Genomic DNA, 25,850 nt, shown 5'->3' with positions numbered 1-25,850 from the left:
GTATGCATAATTGTGTAGATGGTACATGAAACTGATAATTTAATAAGAGAGTAGCAAAATCAAAGTACAGCAATGTTACTATTGCCAGCAAATTGGATTTTTGTGTTTCAATGGATAATCTTATAATATGGATAATCAATTTTGAACACACTTGTGAAGTCAATGCATAACAATAAATTTCAATTTCAGTCAAATTTTTGGACTCATACTTACAACACTGTTGATTTAGAATGAATTTAAATAAAACTGTTTGTATGAAGTAAATGTGAAAAAGTTTGAATACTGGCAAAAAAAAATTTCATTTATCCTCTGGTACAGTGTATGATAGCAGATTTACAGTTTCGCTTAGGCACAGTGAGAGTATTGCAATCATGAGAGATTATTGATAATTGTGAATTCCCAGAATCAATCTAATAATAGAAGCATTGGTCCTCTTACTCACGTTATTGATCCACTATATTTTGGCGAGTAATGTTTAGAACTCCGAATCTGTTTTCGATATGACATGAATGTTTGTTTTCTAAGGAATGCGCGACGGTCGAATTTCATGCATGATGCACGGTCTCGTAATCTTGGCAATGTTGATCACGATGATCACGTAATATCTTGACCATTATTGCACATCGCATATCAAAAAATAACGGATGTGTTTTCTTTGGAAAACCGGGCTTTAGTCTGCATATTATAATTGCCAAATATTGTTTTAGATCCAACAAAATGATATTCATTTTTTCCTACATCATAATACTCATAGGTCAGAATTGACTGCCATGTTTGATTCTAGTAACTGATCTGACCATTAAATAGAAACATGAAAATATAGTTTCCAATCTCAATATGATGCATTATACTATAACAATATCAATTACGAGTTAATGTATATGATTTAGCTATTGTAAAAAACTATACATAAAATTAAAGGCAAGTCGTATAAGACCAATTATTGATTGTCAGAATTATATTTGAGGCACTAAATTAATTGTAAGTGTGAATGCGAAACTGTGGCCTTGGAAATACGATACAATATATGCTTTCAAAAACAGATGAACGTGGTAATACCTTCACAGTTTTTTTGTAATGTCAAAAATTTTAATCTGTGTTGAAACATCTTACACACGATCACAATTATTAGAATTGCAGAATTATCAGCTAAAGTAAGCAGATGATAATTTCCAAATTCAAATGCTAAAATAAAAATATTATTGGTTTCTTTAGTACATGTATACCTTTAATTGTTGCATTGTTCTTTTACAATTCAAGTCCTTAAGACTGTCGAATATTGCATTATGTGCTTTAGGGTTTGCATTACATCATATGATCTAGATTCTACAGTGATATGTGGTTACATCAAAAAAACTTCGAGCTGATTAAGGCACGATTTGCTAGTCAAATTATTTTTCCATCTTATAATTCGATATGTATTAACGGATGTTAGACTCATTCCATGAGAAAGACGGCTTAAGTCTTTGATATGTTTGAATCTTGAAGATCAAGATATGGTCGTATATCGACAGTTGACGAAACCATGTTAACATCCACATGTTCTGTACACATTGGACATGTTTCTTCTGTTTCAATAATGCTGCATAGAAAATCAAGTTAATCATTAATGAAATACATGTAGGGATAGTTCAGGAGGGCACGTTTCAGATAAATCTTTAAAATTTTGCAGTTACTGGGAATGATCTGCTGAGTATCTAAATATCTATAGAGAGCAGAGTATTACGATAATAAAAATAATAAATAATAACACAGATGTGTTTATGATAACAATACTGACCGCAGAAACTCAGTTGCAATAGAAGGAAAATCACATTGTGGGCAAACTGTAAAGTCATCTTCCAGAATATGACGACCCTAAGCAGAGATAAATTTAATTCAAATATACAATCGTAAGATGGAAGCCAAAGTATCTTCCATAAAAGTACCAAATTATTAGTAAACAAATCTTAACAAAGTTTGAAATGACTGCTAAACAGATACAATTGATTCTGCAATAGTAGTAACTATCATAGAGCATTACCGTTGCTATGCAAAAGGGTATTGTGTTTTTACACTTGTCACATGTGACCTCCGTTTCTGGTAATCTATGTTTACAATATGGACATGGTGTCAGTGGTTCATTCTCCAATTCATTGTCCTTGGTCTTTGGAGGTTTCCTCACAATGGCTTCAATCTTTTTACTGTACTTTGCATCAATTTGAGATCGGTATTCAGGGCGCATAAGCATTGCAGCAAAATTAAAGGCTGAATGCTTTAGACCAGCTCTGTGACATTCTATCACGGTGGATGTCAAAATAGGAACGATGTCTGAAATTAATACAATATGTTGATGTTGAATGTATGTAAGTAAGCCTCTAATTCAAGCTATCGTCAAAAAAAAAAAGTAAATAGTACTTACGTGATGGAAATTTTGAAATATTGTTTGCTACCCTTACTAACATTCGAGCACCACGCAAATGGTCGTTTCTTTTCACATGCAGGCGCACCAGTATATATGAATGTAATAACCTTAGATTATTTTGCATTTCCAAAGGTATGTTGATTTTGTTTCTTTTCAGTTCTTGGTACATACCAAACAGTACATCGTGAGCATTTCTGTAGTTTCCTGTGAATTAATTAACATATATTTCGAACTCTCAATTTTGTGGCATATATTAGTTCAAATATAAACATTCGTCAACACTAACTTAAAATTGTTAGACCTTCTGTGACGTTTCGTACAGATTTTCACTCACCATTGATTTGCTCCTCATTCGCAATAATGATAGCAGTTTTTGCAGCTTCTCTGTATTGTTTCCTAGCCATATACAGCCTGAAGAGATATTTTGGATCCTTTGGTAATCCGTCACCACCTAACAAAAAGTCTATAAGTTGATTTGCTAATTTTTCATCTTTTGATGATGCTACAGTATCTATTGATAATGTAAGAGCTGCGTCGTCATCAGCTGCTAGTTGAGCAGCTTTTAGCAAATGTTTTAAGGCCTAAAATATAAAAAGTTATACTCAGATTGGAACGCACAATAAAGTGTGTTTACAAATGAACAAATTAGACATATCAATTGACAAAAAAAAGACAGAAAAATTCTTAATCATACCTTCTGATATTCCTTTGCATGAAAATAATACTTCCCAGCTAATAAACTATTTCTTTGTGATTCAAAATGAATCGCAAGGCTTTTGAAATCTTCTATTCTGACATTGTCATTGTCAAGTGTGGTAACTAAAATATCTCCGTAGAGTTCCATTTTTCCATGTTGATTCGCCAGCTGGAAAGCCTCGTCGTGACAGTTAGAAAGAATCAGAAATTTAATGGCAGAATTATAGTCGTTCATCCTTTGAAAAAATCTGGCTACCATTTTAGCACCTTCAATACTCTTTGTCTGTTGAACAATTTCAACACTTCTAGCTGCAAATTCATGATATTGCATTACTATCAGTCAATTCTTATTTAATAATTAAGATGATACACAAATATTACCAGGATTATTCAAATGGTCCAAGTTGATTCTAATTATATTATCAAAATCCTTTGCAGTTTCATATGCCTTTGCAGCTTCTTCATATTTTCCTTCAAGTTCTTTAGCTTTAGCAAATTGAATGTGAATTTTCGGAGATGATATTTGCGGCAAAAGTTGACCAACCTTGTGCCAGTTTTTTAGTTTTATATATGCTGAAGCAGCTTTATCAAAATATTCGGATTTTTCATACAAAACTGCAGCTTCACTGAATTGCTATAATTATAAAAAGGCTTCGTATAAACATTAATGAGTTGAAAGCTAAAATCCAAACATACTATAGAATAGGGTAATGTGAAAAATACCTTCATTATTTCTAAAATTTCTGCACACTCTTTTCTTAGAGACCGTGGACTGTCCACATCCATGGCTATGCTGACACCTTTTCTACTGTCTCCACATCTTATAGACATTCTTGCGATGCCCGCAAGACATTGACTCCTATGATTGATATTTTGAAAGGCCAAAGTCGACTGAATGTTACTATCGACCAATCCTCGTTCATAATTAGCTAAAGCTTTTGGATAATTCCCTCTGCAATAATAAATCTGAACAGGTTACGTCCCACAGCGTATCTGACAATTATCTTTGTTCTACTTAAAAGACTTTCAATTGCTGAAATTTATGATAGTCATTTATGTTGTTATATGGATCAGCTATGGCATGTACCACGTGGAATTTCAAAAAGACCTACGTAAATTCCAATTGCTGAGCATATTCTCTAGCTATAAATGGAATCTCTTCTGGCTTTAATTTCTGTGCTAAACTGAGAGCTTGTTCCCATTGCATCAAATCTCTTCTTAAATTCAAAGCTTCAACCGGTTGGGAGGAGCGTAAGAAGAACTTTTCAGCTTGATTGTAGTCCCCCAGTAAGGTTGATGTGTGGCCGCATAATAATGCGAGTTCATCTATGTTCTCTAACTTTTGCAGGGACCACACAGTTGACACATCTTCTACGTGTCTATAAACTCGTAATGCTGGAAACGATTATCAATGAATACAGAACAATTCTACCACTCATTATACCGTTTCATTTCAAACGGGACAACTATGTTCAATGAGTAATGATATTTCTGTCCATAAGAAATTAATGAAAATCTAAGATTTCGGTAGAGACGTCGTATGTCTTGCATATATATGCACGGCTGACAAAATAATTCTACAAATGCAGAACCAATATACAAAATAATTTGTTGATTTGCTACAAAATAAGGCTCTACGTGAATATAAATATGACTTGAGCTCACCAAATTCTATGTTCAAATTAGACAATGCACTTGTTCCCAAAGATTGCCAGCATTCACGATCATTCAATTTGACACATGCGTCCCAGGCATGTTTGAACCTACTCAAAAAAAGAATAGTCACTTCGCTGTGAAGGTTCTAAAAACTCGAGAATAGATATATAGATGTACAATGCAAACCTTCTACATGCGAGGTGATTTGCTAAAATTTCTTCTATTCTTTTCGTATCAACAATATTACCGATTTCTTCGTGTGATGATAACGTTAGTTGCGTTAATCTACTACCAGCTGTACTTAATGTTACTTCACCAGAATACATCAGCATTGGTAAAGTTTCCACAGGTAATTTTGTTTGAGAGACTTTCACTACTTTGCTTCCTGAAAAATAATAACGTTGTTCGTATAATATTGTTATTTTGCAAACTTGGAACAAGTGAATAGGGAGAGTGCTAGTTAATCTCTCAATCGAAATTTTCAATAGTCAAGTTAGTCGAACTTTGCCTAACAGAGTTGATGGTGGGTTGAGCAACTCGAAGAATATCGCAAAATTGATTTTCGAAACTTAAAAAACGAGAAACCAGACTAAATAGCTGCATTGCAATGACAGTAAGAATGGATCAGGTGTTTTTGTACCTTTGCAGTTTCTAGATCTAGAAAAAGTTGAAACGACTGCAGACATTAAAAACTTGAATTCTATAAAGGGATATAATTTCTTTTCAACGAATTTAAAAGGTCTCAGGCTATACGTTAAATATTTTCCGAATTTGAATTTGAAAAACAGTTTACATATTTTCGTTCCTGTTCCTATTGTAAAACCTGTAAAGGTATCGCTTCACCATACCAAACTAAATACAATAGTTTTCAATGTGTCACGTTGTTGTTGAACTTGTGTGAATTGCTTGCCGCTACTCTCAACTTCACTGCAAGTGCTAAACCATGTCCCTGAGGCACTCTTTTACGCTCTGACATCTTCATGGCTGGTGTCAACCATTTTAATAATTATGCATACCTTCTATATGATATTTCACAAAAATATAAGTGACGATAATGGATTGATTGTATACTGCGAATACGCCACGCTCAAAAATATTTTGATCCCATATAATGCCTTCTATTGAGTCTGGACATTCTGGTATTTGAATAATGTTTTCGTTTATCGGATCGTAAACATATGCATCATATTTTTCATCTACAAAAGACAGCTGTGTTCCATTCGCATCTAGATAAATTTGTTTGATCCCACTATTGTGTGTGACTTCGCTAGATTGATCAAACGCCTCCAAGTAGAAATATACTATCCGTCCCATCTGTAAAACATGTCATTTAATTAGTAGATCGAATCGATTTTTGAAAAACTCGGAAAATATGGTTTATTGAGTATGTAAAATTACGCATTTATATTTGAGTCTTCTATAAAGTCTTACATCATTTCCGTAAACTAAAAAGTCGGGCGACAAAGCATGGCACGTTATTTTAGAATCCGAAGTGTTAGTTTGTGGAAATATTTTTGATTCAGTTGCACCGTTTGCCGAGTCCTGTTCCGTTTCTATCTGAAATAAAACCGCCAAGATTTTAATTCTTTATCTCTTACATTTTGCATACACAATGTAAACTCACAGTGTGTAATTGAAGCTTTCCATCAAACAGAACGGAAACAAAAGTTTGATTCAGGCATATACTCTCAACTGTCCCTAAGTAATCCCTTTCAAAATGTACAGGGTGATCATAATTGAATTTTGTTAAATTCCAAAATAATACTCTGTTATTCAAAGCTGCTGCTAAATGCAATGGACCGACAGCCATTACAGATGGTTCTATCAGGGTATTGATTGTCTGCGGTGTTGGTTTACTCTGAAAATATTCATTTGTGTCATTATTTCCATATTCGGATAATAATATATCTATGAATATTTCGTAACGTCACATTTATTTTAAGCATGGTTATACTGATACAAACTGGATATGAAATACCAGATGGGGAGCTACAGGTGTGTAATTTCTTTTTAAAACATCCTAATCTTACCCAATCAACTTTGGTACTTAGCATAAAATTGTACAAATAATTGGATTGAATCCCTTTTTTTGTCATTGTTAATTTATTTTTCAGCTTATTTTTGCACCCAATTATTAACCATATTATTTGCACACAGTTTACGTACCTTATCAAGCATATATAAATGTACAACCACTTCAGTCAGGCTTGTTAAAATGGCAATTCTATTTCCACATACGCTGGTTATTTTTGGTAATTGCAATAAATAAATTAAAATGTTTCCATTGTGCGTCGCGGCGGCTAACATACTACCATCGGATGACCATTCCACGTGACTGATGCCTGTCTCTCCTGCCAAAGTTATCACTTTATTGGTTTCTTCTAAATTTTGTATACTGTGTACTTTCAACGTATTGTCGCCACATGTTACAAGTTTTCCAGCGATATTGTTCAGTGCAATATCATTTAAAGAATCTCGATGATTTTTGATTTGAAATAACTCTTGTCCAACTTCTTTGATATGCGTTGATATTGCTATTAGAAAGCCAGCCTCGAAACCAACCAATATGTAACCATCGCCATACCTGATTCACATTTTATAAAATACGCGATATAGATATTAAAATTTTTCGTTTTCTGTGATCAAATACCAGATATATTGTAGTAACGTATGCATTTTTCATAATGAACTCACCACTTGTAAGTTACGATTTGACCATAGCGCTTTTGAAACGCCAATTCAATGGGATTGTCTGGATCCAAAACATTGTATAAAAATAATGTAGTTTTGCTGACGACGAGCGATACCTGTTAAATAATACGGTTGATTATTAATTGCTTCGTACTTTTAATTGCTCGTTTTACCAATATCATACATACATCAATTAATTTTACTGCTATGAGCAATTTTCACCTGATTTTTTTTATCAATAACTGAAGATATGATTCAACAATTGAATTACAAATCACCCACCTTCTGTACCCCAAGAATAAACTAAATTTCACAGTTTCTTAAATAGATTTGAGAGACACGAATCTTATAAAGGGATCAGGTTGTGATAAAAGCATTCTAATATAAAATCGAGTCTTTTTTAACTAATAATTTCTTTGAAATTGTATATCAAATAGATAGCGTACTGTGTTTTCACCGCCGATTCTCTGGTCCATTTTCATTTCACTAAATTGAAGGTCGGATGGCTCTCCTTGTATTGTTATTTCCCTACGTGTATCACCTTCGCAAGTACTGATCGATAATACCTTATCTTCACTTGCCAAAGCAAGGAGGCCCTCCAATGACCAAGCGCCGCAAACAATTTTCTTTTTGTGCTTACCTAGAATAGGAATGCGTCTGAAAAAGAAAATTTGATATATCTGTAACATCTTATCAATATAAATTGGAAATGAAAGAATATTTTCCTATCCATAAAGTTTTAAATCATCGAGGGTGTGCAATATAATTGGAAAGCTATCTATATACTGATAATGACTGTTCTATTTTATGTAGAAAAGGTCACGCACTTAGCATTAATATGATCGTAAAGCGCTAGGTTTCCTTTTTGCGTACCCACTGCAAGAGTGCAGTTCTTTTTCGACCAAATCATGCAAGTTAAACTATCTCTTAGTCCCGTGTCTATTTGGGATTTTTTTCCTGTCGTTGCATCCCACAAGGTAATAGCAGATGATCCGTTTGAAATCATAGCCAATAAATCTCCGTCGGCATCCCAACCCATGCCCGTACATAAACCAGGTAGTTGAATACGGTCTTGTATTTCCCCTTGGCGGTTGTATATCACAACTGCGGAATCGCAACCAGTTGTAGCTAAATATGTACCGTTGCCAGGGCGCCAAGCAATGTACACGTTTCCAGGACCATGCGGTTGGTCCAAGCGGTATAAAACCTGTGCACAGAAGTAATCGATTCAATTCACAATACGCAGAGATGAGAAAGAACTGTTTTACTGTGAGATGTCGCCAATATACATAAATTTTGTTTACGAACTCGAAAGCAAAAATAGATATCACGATTTGCGGACACACACAAAGCTAGTGTAAACTAAAGTGAGTTGTGTACACGTAAAACTCAAGTAAGAGAACTGATATGAGAATAAAAATTTGGAACTTTGGTGGAAAAATAGTGACTAGATATAGAAAGCATAAAAAACTCAGATGCTAATTTTACAGTTAATTTTCAATTTGCAAACATCTACACTTGACAATCGATGGATTAAGAAAAAAAACACAATATTCAGGTGATTTTAAAAAACATATTTTACCCCATCAAGAAATGTTTAGGTAACAGCACAGGGGTGAGAATTTGTAATTAAAATGTATATAAATGAGGCTCTTCATTATCTGCTTGAAGCGTATTGTTGAGCATTAGTTTTAATTAAGTAACGTAATAGTTTGATGTTTGACATTAATTCATAACCTACCTTATCTGATGCCATTCTTGCAAAATGGCAAACAACTTGAATCTTTACTAATAACTCATACATGGGACAGAAGTCATGATTGTTTATGTTAGCATCAACTCATTACACTGATATCGATTTATTTGACACATTTTCAAACTGAATGTCACTACAATCTCCATGTTGTTTATTACGTATCGCGTTTGGACGCGTCGCATGCAAGGCCGCAAACAGGACGATCGAGATTTAAACTAGCGTGTGAAACTGTATAGGTGTGTTTCTGCCACGCTGTAAGAATAAGAGGTGGTCCGGTGTTGAGCTCTGTGATTATTATGTCTTAGTACGACGGAAATCCGCCAGGGACCTCATGCGTCGGTGAGGATGAGGTAAATAATAATGGCGGCGATCTAACAGACAGTATTCACGAAAGTTTGACGTTTGCATGTGGAAAATCAAAACTGCTGCTGAAGATTACATGAATACATTAATATTTAACAAAATAAAATAATTTTATGATGAATGTATGTGACTATAGAATATAGGGTCCTAGATCACGCCTTCGGAACGCCGTAAAGAGATTTCGTATTTACGCCAAGTAGCACTAACATCTGGCATCTCATTTAATCTCATTCGAATGTATTTGATTCAGCACGGCCACATTCGAAACAAACGGTTTTCGAAATAGATATTTGGCCTGAAACCTTGCTAAAAATCTAGAATTTTTTTAATTCGTTTAATTTCATGTACGGATTGTGCAAATAAACAGTTTTAAATGAATTTTTGTTCAAGATGTTCTGTGCAGATTAGTTATTTCTTTGAACGATCTTGAAACTTTTGCCAAAATCTCATGAAGACATTATTCTTTGAGAATGACTAAATTTGTTCGAATTTTAGTAAGAACCCATTTTTAGAGAGGGCTGACATCGATGAGCGTTTCAGATACGACTTTTATTATGGTATTGCTGGAACTTTACAGAAATATTATTCTTTCAAACATTTGCTGTTAAATTTCAGCACTTTTTTGACAATGTCCATCATGTTCCATCTTAGGGTGGATTGTAATGCAATTATACTTTCAGTTCTCACAATATATGATATATACATTTGAAACGGTCGTTAAATTTTCCCTTTATCAATGATATGCGATTGTGATCATATTTTTCCTATAATGCAAGACTTATAGATCATCCTTTCTATTGAACACTGATGAATTGCTATTTTAGCACATTGGATTACATACTATTGCTCAAATATGTTGATTACTCGATAATTCAGTGATAATGAGGATTCGATGAAAGGGGAAGGCTTAATTTTATTCTACGTACTTTTGACTTCTCGATCGTACTTTTATTATATGATTTAATTCAATCACTTATTGATAGTGAGTTTGTGAAAGAAGAAAATCATCTATAGGTACAATAATTAGGTATATTATCATTTGAATTTGTTATTGATCGTGTCTACATGTTACAAATGAATGCAATACACAATTTTGATATTATTCAATAATACGGCAGTAAATACTTGATATACAATATGCAACGCGTTTATGCAACAATTAATAATTCTACATGTTACTCAAAGCTGAAGGGATAGTAAATACTCTCAACAAATTGGTATACAGACTATGAAGATAACTTCTGAGTAGAAATAGGTCCAAGTGCATACTCTAATTATCGTTAGAATTGGTATCATCGACAGACACACTGGTACCTTTTGATCCGAAAGTACGTTTTCCCGTTTTGCAATTATTTGTTTTATTTCATGTCACATGAGAGATGGAATTATTGTAGTTTTATTATTTCAATAATTTATCTTCACACATAATCCAAACTCGATATTAGAACAGGAATATCTTAGAAATTGAGTATCTAATGCGGATTTTTTATTGATTTCATCCAGCGAAGTAAAAATTATAATGTTTCACAAATTATGATTGCACACAATATATCAGTACAGTACAATGATTCATGATCAATTACAGAGAGTAATGTATAACATCTTTGGTTAACTAAAAGAAATAAAAAATTATATACTAAAATCGTATGGTGAGATACCATCTTATAGAGTTTTATATGGATATTATAATTTGCGCGGTGACCATGAAATGACAACCCTAACATTGTGATCTATGATACAAATACAGTGAGACACTTTTTCACATATTAAGAATACATACCTAAGTATATTGCAATGGAACCTGAGGCTACAAAATTCTGATGCCGTTTTCAGCTTTGTTTCAATATTACTTCAAGTCGATCACACTATCTTTGAACTAACAAAAACAATTCTACCCTGCGTATTTAGAAACTTGTGGTAAAATTGAAACAGTTTCAAAACTTCGATTTGATTCCAATTCAGAATTTTGAGTTCAGGCTACCATCACGCATTTATTTAATAAATATAGTATGTATGTGTATATATATATATATTAATATATACACATATATACATATATATATATATTAATTTTATTAAATAATTATTCACTTTGTCACTGTATAGTTTAACGCTGAAACAGCGACAATTAAGCTCGTGCAAAGAAAACTTAACTTAACGTAGTAAGCACTTTGCTGGAAAATAAAATAATCCTTTTTAAATACATGAGATTCTTTCGTATTTACAAATTTATTTCGTCTAAAATATAATTCAAATCCATGCTATCAGGGTCAAATAACTCGATGCATGCTTAATATCTTGGCAGTTGGCAGATTCACTGTATCAAAATTGAATTTTGTACATATATAATTTTTTGGGTATTATAGCAAGTGTATTTCATTCCTTGGTCGATTTTTTCATCCATCTCGTTTCACTCATTTCAAACATAGAAATTACAGGAGTGCTAAAAAATGGTGCAATAACAGCAGTTATAAAGTAAATATACGAGATAGATATTTACACTCACCCGTGGTTCTGATTCTAGCTTCCTGCCAACCACCTATTTATTCAAATTTTCATAAATTAACATTTAACTTCGTGTTTTATATTGTGAAAGTTTCGCCAACTTCGTTCCATGTAAGTTAGACTTGAGAAAGAACAAAATATGACGTGTACTAACTATGGCACCCCAACAGAATACAACTGCTATGGAAAATTATTAGAAACTATATATTTATCAGATATAGAGTATAGTTAATATTGATTAATATGGCACCAATGGTCAGTTTAGCAATATTTGAAGTGAATTATAGTCTGCTGGCTAATTAACTAAGAAAAAAAAAGAACATTAGACAACAAAATAAAACGGAACCACCTAAATTTTTCATACAACTCACATTAAAGTATTAAAAATGTCTTGACTCTAACAATATGTGAACTCTGCATGGTTTTCACTTAAGAGTTAACTTCTCAGTTTATTTGATACACTTTTTTTTATTGTTAAATGTTATTTTTTTTTTTTTTTTTTTCCAAAAATGAAGGCCACTCAATTCAGAAACTACTGCAAGCTACAGATTTGCTGGTAAAAATCTACAATACTTTAAATTGCTTAGTTATATAATAATATTACTTATCATTATTTATTTTTTTTTTCTGTGTCTTTTTTCATATTGTTTGGAATAACTGCGCAGAGTAAAAATTTAGGATTTTCACATCAAGTATCGGGTTGTAAACTATTCCTACTATTACTGTAATTTATTTGGAGCCATTTCTAAACAATCGTGTTATCTCTAAGAGGAAGAGTAATTCGAGACACAGGAAATCTAAATTGAAAATCGATATAACGAAAATTGATGGAATTGCGTTAATCTTAATAATCTACAGTTGGTTGTGCAAAGGTAGGTTGTTATGTGCACGCTATTCATTTGTATAAAAATTTTGACGTGGTCATTTCATTAGTTGCGATTTTTTGTCTAATTAAATGGTTTGATACTTTCCTTTTCAAACCTATTGAAGACTGCATATCCAAAAGTGAACTGAAAATTATATACTTGAAAGCTATTTCATTATAGATTAACACGTGACTATCAATGTTCCGAACGATTGTTTGAGATTTCATGAGATATCCTATTTCAAGAGTTCATGTCCCTGCCAGCTAATTATAAAAAAAACAATCTCTGCATTGATCTTTGTATTAGAGAAAACACGATATGAACGATTATCGACAGGTAACTGCTACAATTATGCACAGTATATTTTTATGCGCTTATTTTTTAATACACATATAAAAAGAAAAAAGAAAATGATCCGTCTACTTGTGTCAAATAGTTACTTCCATCCTGTTTTTTACTCCAGAAAAAAAATGTAGCAGTTTAATGATTGAAAACTTAGCTGGTCTAAAGCAGTTTCAGTCAGTAAAGAGATCATCACTTCCTTTTGGTCAAAACCTTAGGACTATAAAAGTGTACGGGGTACTGAGAATTGTTTTTGCTTTGGAAACAAAGCTTGCCTACTCAGTATAAACGTAGTGTATTTGCATCCAGAGGTGAAAACAATATTACCTCAAAGCACATTTTTTTCACCGAGTTTTTTATACCTAGTAACAGTTAAGTATGCCATGTATAACGTAGTGTAATTCTCGTAACTATGTTAAAACAAAGCCATTGTTACTATTCCATTGAGTTGTGCACAATTCATTTATTGATACATGATATTCTTTTGGGTGAAGCACAGGTAAATTCAAAGTCTAACTATTTAAAACTACACGAACTACTGTAGATGTACCATGGTGCATGTAAAATATTTGGGTATGTAGATGAAGGAAAGAAAGAGTTTTTCAAATGTGTAATAATCACGTTTGACATTTAAATTATCTGTCGCTTCATATTAAGAAATGGGCTGTGTAGAATATTTTCTAATTCGTATTTGCAGCATGTTAGCAATGACTTTACGTTATTGTATTTTGAGTTGAAATGAGTAACGCGCAGTATTTATCTACTGGAAAGATGTATTCACACATTGCTTACTGCAAGAATAAACTGGGGGAAGCTTTTGAACTGGGAATGGTTATTTTCACTGACATTGATAATATCATGTTGTGAAGAACACATGAATTGAGTATTGTGCCAGCGTTATACCTGATAATTAAATCACAGATTAAAATTTGTAATTAGGGCGAGTAAGTGGTCTGAAAATTATTTAGTAGTTCTTATCATTTGGCCCAAGTTAAAATTCTTATATCTCATTGAAAGTCAATAATTTTTTATAGTGAAAAGAACCGAGAATAGCTGATCAGTATTTATGATTTTTCTTAGCAAATAATATACATGCTACCCTTATGAAATAGAATAAATCAAGTCTCAGTGATGAGTAGGTAATTACATAATGCACTTGACAGTCAGGGTTGTTACGAGGTGTTTTAGAAAGTCTGAACTTTTCCTGGTGTGCTAGATTTTTAGAGAGTCTGATAATTAATATGATTGATACATAAATTATAATTATAATATTGCACCAGTGTATTGAATATTAAAATTGCGCATGTTGGTTGCGATATTTTCAAAAAGTTTGTAAACTTTTCAACGTTTTAAACCCAAGGAAAAGTTCTATTTGATGTCGTTGGATTAACCTCACATGTGTGTTGAGATATTAGCACCTAGTATTTTCAATGTCAAAGCTCAATGTCTATTGTTATCATATAACAACATGGCAATATTATAAAATCGAAATCAAATAAAGATTAACTTCAGTTACAAGGTAGCCTAGTCTTTGTTTTTTAGTATTTATTTTAATATAATTCGATTTTCATTGGTGTTCAATTCATCGCGAACTCCAATGAAAATTATAAATTAAGATTACCGCAGACACTTCAGTATCGAGAAATTTTCTGATCCAATGTAAATTATCATCTATTTTTAAGCCTCTTCTCCGGCATGATTTTAACGGAATTGGGTCAAAAGCTTTTGCCATAGAAGTTTTATTGAATCGCATTAAGAATTCGGAAATTGCTTTAAAAAAATATTAGTTATAGGGTTTAATTAAGATTAGTACGCAAATGGAATAGTTTTGCAGATGACCCAATTATTCAAAATCTTAGTCTGATAGTTTTTGGTTCATAGCTGAGAAGACTTATTAAGTTCTAGTTCAATCTAATTTCACAGGATCATTTTTTTTCAGATCGACTAGAATAAGGTGTCAACTTTATGTTTGGAAAAATCTTAGACAGTCCTATAGTTGGATATTTAGCTGAATTTTCAGGTTTCATGTTTCAACCCTGGTTGCAAACATTGTTTAAAATCCTGCGTTACAACTACAATCTGATTGCGGTCTGTGATTTAAGAATTTAAATATTCACACAAGTAAAAATTTAAACTTACAAATTAATTTAAAAAACCGTACATTACGGGAGATTCTTAACAATGGAAAAAAGTACTTAATTGTACGCAATTCCGAAAAAGATATACACAATAATCATTAATCACACTCCACTACTCTTGCCTACAGAGTCATATACAGTACCATTTAATGTTATGTCTTTACTCTGAGTAATGTCTTATTTTAAACATTATCATTGAGAAAATAATTATTCTTCATATGGCAAGCAAAAAATTTTTACCTTATTCGGTGTTATTTCTTAAATATTTTTTGTTTCTTTTCTTTTTAATCCTAGTTTTATTCAATCTATGGCCCACTCATATTTACCAAACGTATCTAATTTAGACATAATGTTCAAGTTTTCGTTTTCAAAATTTAATAAATGGAACGTCAATAACTGGACAACAACCTCTTTCAAAGAGGAAAATATATTAAAACTTTTACTTCTTTAAATTGTAATATACTAATATAGTTATTGTATCATGTCTTGCACTGAGCATATTGGGACATTGAGAGCCTTCGGTTCCTGTTTCTTTCTTTCTTTCTTTTTTTTTACTATAAGGTAGTGTGCGCGTGTGTGTGTGTGTATGTGTGTATGTGTGTGTGTGTGTGTATTTGTGTACGCATATACTATATACGTTCATCCCGGAAAATTTGAGAACAATCAACAGAGATTGAACAAGTATTGAAAACAAGTACAATATACAGCTTACATATCTCAAAATCATATCAACTAATCAGAGTTATTTGTGGGTTCAGCTTCAGTTATTAATTTCGAACAGGCTTCATCTCAAAGAACATTATGATTTTCTACATATCCACAAAAATGATTTCTAACTGTTTGTAAGCTGCATTTTGTACTACCTACGATTTCCATTTGTTGATTTTTGAAGCGAAGCGTGCAAATAGTGTACCTTGCTTTTTTGAGATAGGTTTAAAATATAAGAGGGGAATATTAAATTACTTATATTGTTACGAAAAATCTAAAGCCTGTGATATCCGCATAAAAATATGATTAACATCAGTGTGATTGCATGAAACTAAAATGGATTGTTTTCCCAATACACCACCAAAAGAGCTATACATATCTTCATTGACAGTGTGCATGATCAACTGTGTACCTTTCCTTTATATCTCTTAAAGTTCAATTTTGTGACAAAAAGTATGGTACGTGTAAATAAAGGAAGATATAATATAGCAGTTATACTCTACTTCCTTGGTTTTTTCCGTGAATATATTCAAATAACAAAGTATATGCAGTTCGAATTTACAGCATTCGAAACCAGTAAGAATGAAATCATTGAACACTCTGTGAAGATAAATGTCTGATAATTAGAAATTGCATAATATGTGTTTCATTGGAATTGTACAGCAAGTAATATTGTAACACATCTAAGTCATAAACCTACTGTCTTCAAACGATTATGCAGCTGAAGTGTCAAAAAGTAGTTGCAAAACGACCATTTCAAAATGTCAAATATAATAAAAGTATTTTTTGAAAAATGAATTCTGTTAGACCCAAAGGTGACATATGTTCACGCAAACTCAGAAAGGTATGAAGAGCAATTGAGTATGTTCAATAAGGCATAGAGCGCTGTCAACGGTGCTTTTAGGCCCTAGATGTATTCCCATTTCACGAACAACTGTTTTATACATGTCTAATTAAATGGGGGACGTAACACTCATGTTCCCAAATCATTCATATGGAAAGAAAATGTTTGTGAATTGTATATTATTTGAATAATTATATACATGCAGTAAGAGAGAAGTCTATGAACTTATGCGCAATATTTCTATCAGTATCAAGTCATTTTATATGGCGAGTCGAGAACCACATGGCCATGATTTATGCATTAACAGATAACAATTTTTTTGATCTGATGGGTCTGAGCTCCGGAAGTGGGAACATATACGCATAGATAGTAGAACGTTTTGCAGGAACGATAATAACTCGATACAAGTTGGAATACTTTTTTAGCAGTATACACAATCATGACGTAAGCGGATGACGTCCGATACTAGAATACAATTTATGTTGAACAAAGAAGTATAAGTGCATTAGCGTTATATCACCCATTTAACTATACCTATACTTAACAGTCATTCGGAGTGCGACTCAAGCTGAAACTGCACATGACAGCAGTCTGTTAGCCTTTTATACTTATTTTGGCCACATACTGAATAGGGTTGTGTGAGGTGAATTTTGAACTACAACTCACTATTTCAAAATTAATCACTGAGTTATAGTTGAAACCATCTATCAAGCGAGTATGTCTCTCTCATATTCAAGTATGCTTGCTTTTGATGCAAATATAGAACTTCTCAAAGCACATCCTAGTTTTTAAAAAATATACCCTGCCAAGGGAAAGTGCAGAACGTTATGTGTAAGCAGATTTATTCCGATACTGAATAACAGTATGTAATATAACGTCTTCAGTTTTAACTTTTCAAGTAATAATTTTCAACAAGTTTTATTTCAATGGAGACTCGAACAGCAGAGAATACCGTGTATATGGGAAATTAGTTGTTTATACTGCATACGAATCTCAACAATGTTTAAATTCTGTTGAAATTTACAATTTTGTTTGTGCGAGAAAGAAAATACTCAAAGTTGGTCTAAACAATTTGTGTATCTGCACACTCCCGATATAAAGCAATGATTTCAATCGGAAGTTTAATTTTTTTCCCAGGAAGATCCTTAGGCTCTAGAAATACATTTGTTCGCACATCAAGATTCACAATCACAATTTTCACGTTAAATGCTAAAACTGCATTTTGTGGTTTTACAGGTTCACGTTATCAAACGAGGACTATGTAGACCTTCGACTTGAGTGTCTATGGGTGGACAGTGTTGAGTATCTGGCGGACCCCAGTCATGTAAGTTTCCACTATTGGCTAATCTGTGCGTAAGTCGGTGAGCTATTGAAAAACCGCCACTGCCTTCTAGTTGTGTTAAGACAATGATGACCTGCCTGCAAGAGTAAGGCGAGAGTTGAAATATCATGGTACAGCTTTGAACTGTTTTTCCGCTTACCTGTGCAACGGAGGTACGCTGTCAGCTGTTCTGAGTTGCCCTCTGGTAGACACAACATTATAACTTTCGTGACAATCACATTTTACGTGTATCCATTTGTTCACGTGACGATTTTCAACCATTACGACTAAACCTGCCCAACCTTTCGTCAAGTAATAGGCCGTCATGCCTTCTCTACCCTGGAAGATTAGGTCACGTTTGAATACTATCATATTTTCTCTAACAAATTACCTGTTCTGTAACTTAACAGAATAGGATATTCTAACTGTGTGAAAAAAGTTTGCAAATTTGAGAGCACTCTCTGAAGTAATCCACAAATCAGTGATATTTGCGAAGGCTCACCTCATGCCGTTGACCTTTGGCTAATGTCAAGCTGATGATAGCATCAGCCAATACGAATGCTGGTGGTGAAATTTGTTCGACCAACAGTCTCTTCGAACTGTGAATTGCAAGTACATATTCCGGATAACTTGATGTATCTTCCATACCTGTGTGCCAGTGGTTAAAAGCAAGGCACACCACAATGTACAGGTCCCTTTCCAGCATTTTATGACAACCGACAAAGCCACGAACTTGACGTTTGCTGTGCTCCACCAGCCGACCAACTTCTGGTGCTGCTGGCGACCGGGTCCGAAAAACCACTACGCATAGATCCAATTGAGAACGCTGAGATTTTTCCGAATTCCTAGTTTTAACGGGAAAATGATTTGTTAGATTATAAAATCTTTAAATCTTTTCAAAGGATTAGGTCCCAACGCGCATTTTTAAATAGGTACTACAAATATCTTATTTGTTTATATATTCGTTCCTAAAACTAGAAAATAAAACTGCTATAGACTAAGGACCCCTGAACTGAATTCAAATCGTCTAGACTGTCTTTATACCTTTGACCCTCTTGAAATAACGTAAATTCCGTCTCGGTAGGTTCTAGTACAGTTAGCAAGACGCATGATAAATGTCTCAATGACGACAAAGGTGGTAGAGTACCCCTTAAACGAACTTCGCTCCATCCAACTCTCGTTTTGCAGATGTCAATGCAATCAAAGTACTTCAAAACGTCATCAAATGATATCCAAAATACACCATCTGATGCGCCATGCGGCATAAGCATCTCTCGGAGTTGCGCCGTCCAGATCGGACTATCATCAGACCAATCTCCTTTCCAACTGTAGTGGCCCCAAGGATTGCGCAATCGTAGCAATCTTATTCCCTTTAACACATATTTCAAAGTTAACTTCAAATTGTGGAATCAATAATAATTAATGGTTTTACAACAATATAAATGTGGAATATTGTAGTTATTCTATATGATAAGTATCACCATCGTTATTTGCGACGAACTTACTTGTACGTCCCTTACGTCCAACACTGAGTATGCATGCCTGGAAAGAAAAATAAATGACAGCATTATATCTCTCTATTACTGATGGCACATAATACAGGGAATATCTAAGTACACTGTAAAGTGTTCTTATACTGTCGTTAATTTAAAATAAATGTTCTTTGTTTTAATGAGAGCTGTGACTTCTCACGATGTACACTATAATCTCACAAAGTCACTATTCAAAATTTCCAATGTTAAGAGGTCAGTGGAAAAGAGTTTATAAAATGAGGACAAAAGCTACAACAGAAGAACAAAAGTTAAACAGAAACACTAATATAAGTTATCAGAAGATACTAATAAATACCTTGGACGAAGTCCTTTCCGTTGATATTCTTCTTCGTCAACTTTCATATTGCCTCCTCCGCAGCTAGCACCCATTAAGAACATAGCTTGTCTTGAAGACAAAAGCTGTGCCCAAATTAAATCTTTATCTAATTCATCTTCACTTGGTAAAGCGGAAGGCTGTAGTGGTACACTTTCACAAGGAGCACCCGTGAGGGTGGCTAGTCCTTCGATAGCTCGACCAGAAACCAGTGCTTCATAACATCCATGGATTTTAGCTACTGCTTTCTCGATCAGTGGTACCCATAATTGTTTTCTCTTCGCCTATTGTTATAAGTGCATTGTTAATTCGTTTTCGGTGTCAAAAAGTCTGGCTTTCAAGTTATCAATATTAATCAAACTCATGGGTCGCAAAGATGAAATGGAAGTGTACAAGAGAATATATAAGAATATTTTTTCAATAGTTATTATTAGAAGTCACGTATATTTCAGTGTGTTGCTTAACGTGTACCACACAAATAACACTAAAAATGTTAGCTGAGTGATCACCTTATGAAAATTTCATTCATCACATTCTAAAGAGTGACTTTAACCTGAGTACACCAACCTGAGAGTAAACAAGATGTCCTCTTTTATCACAGGGAAGTAGATCGTCAACAAGTACGGTGGTCCATTTTCCATCCTTGCACAATCTGACTTGGTACGCCCCTTCGGGACAAGTTTCTTTCATAACTAACACTCTTCTCACCAATTCGTCACTTTCGGCAAGTACTGCTAGCGCGGATAGAAGCCAACAATTTCCTAAAACACCTTGAGAAATATCGGAAGGTAAGGGTGTCCTAAAGACTGCCCAGGGCAACTTGGAATCGACACTTGAGTCAACATTTATTTGATGCGGTCTTCTCCACTGGACCACATGGTTATCTTTCGTTTCCGCAGGATTGTAGTACAATGATTTTGGAGCTGGGGGAAAAGAGTCGTCGACAAACGGTTCGTTTGTCTGTAATCAAAAACCGAAAGGTAGAGTAAAATTTCGTGACACTATTGCAAGATTCATGATAGTTCGAATTGTTTTAGTATTGCCAAATACCATGTAAAGACTAACTTTTGTTGATTCTTGTGAGAACCCTAAAATATACAATTTCATTTACCTCTTTACAGTAACGAACGATTCTTTCCCATTTTTCTAAGGCTTCTCTCTCTTCAATTTGGCGTAAATTTTCCATAACAACACTTTCCTGTCTTTGAATTCTCAGAGTACTAGTTCCAGGTTCGCCGAGCCTAAGCCTGTCCCCAGGAATTTGAGACAGAGTCTTTGAACTTTGGCACATTTCGCAACTTCCGTTCGTACTTTTGTTCTCAAAAGTGCACAATTTGCATTGCCACTAAAACAAATAATCATTTTAGGATATTAAATACCATTTCGGTTGATTTGCAGTAACATGGTATCAAAGATAGGATTACTAAATTCCTACCTGTGCGTGGGTAATTTCTTTGGTCCTAGATTGCCTCTTATCTCCCGCTCCAGATCCGTTTCTACGAACTGAATTCCTGTGCCTAGGTGTAACTGCTCTTGAGCTTGCCGAAGGTGGACACGTCAGCCTGGGACTGGGACTTCTTTGTCCTGAGACTCTGTTATCCCTTGGGACTTCGAGGAAATCAGCAAAGGTTTTGCAGGCATTACAGCTTTGTGCAGTTAATGGGTTCCGTAAAGTGCATGATGGACACACCCAGCTCTCCCCCTTTCTTAACGTTGGGTCATCGAGATGACTGACGCTTCTCAGTTTTGACCCGGCACAGGCTTCACACGTTGTCCTTGTAGCAGCATTTAGTAACGTACATTTTTTACAAGTCCAGGCAGGTGATGGAAGTTCGATTAGATCGTCTAGATCAGCCTCCGCTGTTGCTAAGGTCGCCGATTTTGGCGGAGTATACCTGACGCTGTCTCGTGAAACAATGATGGGAGACGAGGCCTGTGATCTACAACTTGCTCCGTCTTTAGTTACTGTAATTAAACTTGGTTGAGCCAGAGACGGAGGTGATCTTGAAGAAGAGCAGATATCACATCCAGTTGACCAAAGAGGATTGTAGGCATAGGAACATTTCCGGCAAGTCCACATACGCTTTAGAGGCCCAGCCTCTGCTGCCTCACCAGCCGAACTTATTGACTCAGTGAGTGTTTTTGCAGCCGTGATGCCCAATTTGCTATTCTGTTTTCTTGGCAGTGGTGGGGGAGTTTCTGGATCAGATATCCCTATGTATGAATACTTTGGTTTTGAATTAAACCCAACAGAGTGTGGTGGCACAGCCGGAGGTTCTTCGTCATTTAAACTACGACGGTTTGCAGTTTTTCTCTGTATTACATTATTAGTGACAGAGTCAACTTCCGAAAATGATCGCCGGTATGTCGGAAGGCCTGCAGAAGAAAGCGCTCTCGGCTCCCATGCCGGTACACTTATAACTACGCCGCTACAGGGTGCAGGGCTCCTAGGTGCTTCGCATGCCTCGCATTGTTCCAAGCCAGGTGCATTATCTAGCGTACAGTTGTCGCAGCTCCACAAGGCATTGTCTTGTTGCACCTCCGAAACTATGAGACTAGTTGGTCTTTGGATCCCAGCCTCCGATAACTTTTGAACAACAGAACCATTCGACAATGAACGGCTCACTTTAGATTTCACACGCTCGTACACCGAGGGACTGTGACGCTTTGGTGAACGCTGAGAATTATCTATGTTGTCCGTATAGGCCATTGAGGGCGAATCCATGGTTTCGACGGGAGGTAGCGTCCAACTTTCGCGGTTGGACCTTGTTCTGTCACTACGACCGAGGCTGGTCAGCTGGGCCATGTCTAGGATAAGAAAAAAGTTACTAGAAGATTATCTTCAAAGAGTTTGAAAAATCAACTCCTTTTTTAGCAATAATCAAGAGCCCCGAATACTGTATCTCTTGCCTCTTGAAAGTTTAATTGATACATGCAAGCTGTACATTGTTAATCTAATCGACCGCAGTCAGTGATTCATTGTGAAGTACTAAAAAGAATTTGACACACTGAGGTGTTTCAAAGTGCAAGGCTGGGAACAGCGATTAATCTTACAAAACTACAGAGAGGGATTTTACCATTCAATAAATGAATAATGATCAAATATTTCATCTTGACTGTGATAAAAACACAGCACGATTACAATTGTTTCTTCTTAAAGTTATGGTAAAATTTATCATAAATATTAAGGTTTTTATGTGCATGATCAATCAATTTTGTTTTATAATCCATTAGTGAAGCATACATAAATGCTCTTTACATCATTTTAGTTTGTGCATGAACAAATCAAGATAGATATCCTGTAAGTATATTTTTCACCTGATGGAATGAGGAACAAATTGAATGATTCGTTTGAAATATTATCACATGCCATTTAAAACGGCATAAAAAAAATCAATTCGTTTAGAATGTTCCATATTTTAGTTTCTAATTAGATTTCAGTCAAATAAAAATTGGAAGTTAATACCAAAGGTCAATTGCCTTTTTTAAAACCAAAATTAAAGAATTCTGAGAAACCTCGGTTAAAGCTCTGACATTTTCAGACATGATTATTACCCATATCTTTGTTATTTATGAACACACCGAAACACTATGCGAGTAGCTCAGCAGCATTGACTGTCTAGAAAATGAGAAAATATTTGAGAAAAAAAGCGCTTCAAAGATTTATTTCAGGAAGTTGCATCATAGAAGATAAGTGATATTGTATTACATGTGGGAGAAGAATTTTTAAAGATAGTGCAGAGATTTATGAGAAAAAAATAAATTTTTTCTAAAAATAGAAATTTCTTACAGTATTATACAAAAACTACGGAAATTTCAAACAAAAATTTATTACCGGGATCTACTCTTGTAAGCAATGTCACCGTATTTGTTTACCTTTATTGGTTTTATCGAGATTGGAAGGAGTTGATGTTGCGTTGAATTCCACATTTAAAACACCATCTTCCAGTCCCGAAGACGAACTTTTAGCTGGATCCTCGTCATCATTGAGGTGAAGGTTTTTAAGTTTGCGAACTTCGGGTCTCCTCGCTTTCCGCGTCCAAATATGACCTTCCTGATTCGATGCGGGCAAGGAAATAGTTCCACAGGCGATACACTTGGCCACTGAGCTTTGGCTGTTTGGTTGCAAACATCTGATGCAAGTCCAGCGAGTAGGTAACAAAGGTAGAGATACACCGTGTTTTAATGATACAGATTCAATTCTCGTCCTCCCAGACCAAGAGTTGCGCCGAGATATTTTATCCGAGCTTCTTGATCCGGGATCATTCCTAACGAAAATAATAAATGTTTGAGTTAAAGAGGTAGAGTACAGTCAGTTGAGAAAGTGGTGTAAAATTAATTTGCAAGTTTTTTTGAAACTGTAAGCTGAACAGAATATATTTTTGATCGTAGACACAGCGAACGAGCTACGAACCCTAGTATTATCTGATAAGTTGTATCGTTAAGTCGAATCAAATGATTATCAGCTGTAGTGTTTCATTGATTAGCGATAAATGTAAAAAATTTTGTACGGTTCAGTCCGATACACGAAAAAATTGATTTTTCGTACTTATAAGAGTACTGTTCTCAGTTCCTTTGTTTCCATACAGGATGTAGGTTTTTATAATAGATCGTCGTTTGTTTACACTTGAAGTAATTTGCGTGGGTATGTACAATGTTAGGTAGACTTGACTGGTTTTGAGTTGAAATACGTCGAATGGTACCAGGCATGAATATGGGGACGAGTGTCAGAATAAAGTAAATAAATATTGCTCACCCAGACGGAACGACGTTGTTATTTTTTACGGTGAACGAGAACGGTTTTTGATGGTAAACGCAGCTAGTTTTTGGTATGTAGCATTTTAACTGATTCGTAAAATTGAGTCGTGGTGGCGGTGTTGGAGGCGTAGAGTTCGCGGAATCGGGATTATTTTTTTCACAGACATTTGTACTGCTCGGGGATGATGTTTCGGGATTTGTTTTATTATCGTATACCCTACGAGGTTCCCCGCACCTGGCGCAGCTCGTGCTCTCGGTCGGGTTTATGAGAGAACACTTTGAACAATGCCACTGTAGCACCGAAGCGATTGACCCCATTCTCCATTCGTATTCATGGCTCTTTAATATCCTGAATTCGAAATCTGACAATTTTTCAACAATCAAATGTCGGTATTTTGTTCGTCCTAGAAAAGCAGCGCAGCGCTTTATCCTTTGTCATATGTTTTCGAGCGGCCATGTTTATCAGACCGCTGCTCGCATCCCGAATTCTCACTTGTCAAACACCGTCCCTTCTTTTACCGTTATCACTTAATATCCTAGTAACTATAACCTCGCGCGATCTATAATTCATTTTTTTTAACCGAATTTCAACATCTCAACCGCGTAGCAACAACGTTTATCATCCCACACACCGTGCACGGACAGAGGTTTCGATTTTTTCACGTTTCTTCGCGCTTTCCGCGGTGTTGACTTACTGCGATCCTCAGCGCAGGAGCGTACGTACAAAGTTTATTACCACCCATCACTCCGTCGTACAACAAATTTTCTAATATCGTCCCGCCGATGACGGAGAGTAATGTACTTTTTGAAAATTTCTGTGTTTTCATTTGGATGCAGTTGAAGCATTCCGAACGAGTTTTATTGGGATGTTGCAGCTATGTACAAAAATCGTCGATGAACCATTTCTGATACGGACTTTGTGCACGTCAGTTAACA

General features: G+C 34.8%; 2 protein-coding genes and 1 long non-coding RNA gene across 7 annotated transcripts in view; 1 reads left to right on the top strand and 2 right to left on the bottom strand.

The window, feature by feature from the left end:
* LOC124221312 (uncharacterized) overlaps nt 1-25,850 on the top strand; it is a 149,430-nt gene that overhangs the window by 3,658 nt on the left and 119,922 nt on the right. For 2 of the 3 annotated variants that reach the window (XR_006883786.2, XR_011177437.1), the window contains exons 1-2: nt 17,532-17,684; nt 18,206-18,293. This is a non-coding gene — a long non-coding RNA (uncharacterized lncRNA). Of the gene's footprint in view, nt 1-17,531; nt 17,685-18,205; nt 18,294-25,850 lie in introns of those variants that run through there. The other variant, XR_011177438.1, reaches the window with a different exon arrangement.
* Nucleotides 1,207-9,419, bottom strand: Oseg6 (intraflagellar transport protein Oseg6). 3 transcript variants are annotated; one of them, XM_046631170.2, is made up of 19 exons: nt 9,189-9,417; nt 8,275-8,654; nt 7,894-8,104; nt 7,451-7,563; nt 6,923-7,340; nt 6,381-6,614; nt 6,188-6,313; nt 5,773-6,070; nt 4,943-5,141; nt 4,766-4,863; nt 4,213-4,495; nt 3,824-4,052; nt 3,482-3,734; nt 3,099-3,409; nt 2,739-2,985; nt 2,402-2,608; nt 2,024-2,310; nt 1,781-1,857; nt 1,207-1,582 (listed from the first exon to the last, which is right to left on the bottom strand). In XM_046631170.2, the coding sequence occupies exons 1-19, from the start codon at nt 9,249-9,251 to the stop codon at nt 1,459-1,461; spliced, it is 4,158 nt and encodes a 1,385-aa protein (XP_046487126.1). In that variant the 5' UTR covers nt 9,252-9,417; the 3' UTR covers nt 1,207-1,458. The 3 variants fall into 3 exon arrangements, with proteins under 3 accessions (XP_046487126.1, XP_046487128.1, XP_046487129.1); XM_046631172.2 differs by lacking the exon at nt 1,781-1,857; XM_046631173.2 differs by lacking the exons at nt 1,207-1,582; nt 1,781-1,857; nt 2,024-2,310 and having other exon boundaries at nt 2,428-2,608; nt 2,739-2,855; nt 9,189-9,419.
* On the bottom strand, nt 10,164-25,592 carry LOC124221302 (calpain-D). The gene is made up of 11 exons (XM_046631174.2): nt 24,913-25,592; nt 24,033-24,424; nt 21,592-22,964; nt 21,268-21,501; nt 20,724-21,116; nt 20,139-20,440; nt 19,796-19,832; nt 19,335-19,660; nt 18,793-19,135; nt 18,451-18,629; nt 10,164-18,388 (listed from the first exon to the last, which is right to left on the bottom strand). The coding sequence occupies exons 1-11, from the start codon at nt 25,230-25,232 to the stop codon at nt 18,208-18,210; spliced, it is 4,080 nt and encodes a 1,359-aa protein (XP_046487130.1). The 5' UTR covers nt 25,233-25,592; the 3' UTR covers nt 10,164-18,207.

Source organism: Neodiprion pinetum, chromosome 6, assembly GCF_021155775.2.
Source record: "Neodiprion pinetum isolate iyNeoPine1 chromosome 6, iyNeoPine1.2, whole genome shotgun sequence".
Classification (NCBI taxonomy): Eukaryota; Metazoa; Arthropoda; class Insecta; order Hymenoptera; family Diprionidae; genus Neodiprion; species Neodiprion pinetum.
The sequence above is the reverse complement of the archived record's forward strand: the minus strand, read 5'-3'. Positions and strand labels throughout refer to the sequence as shown.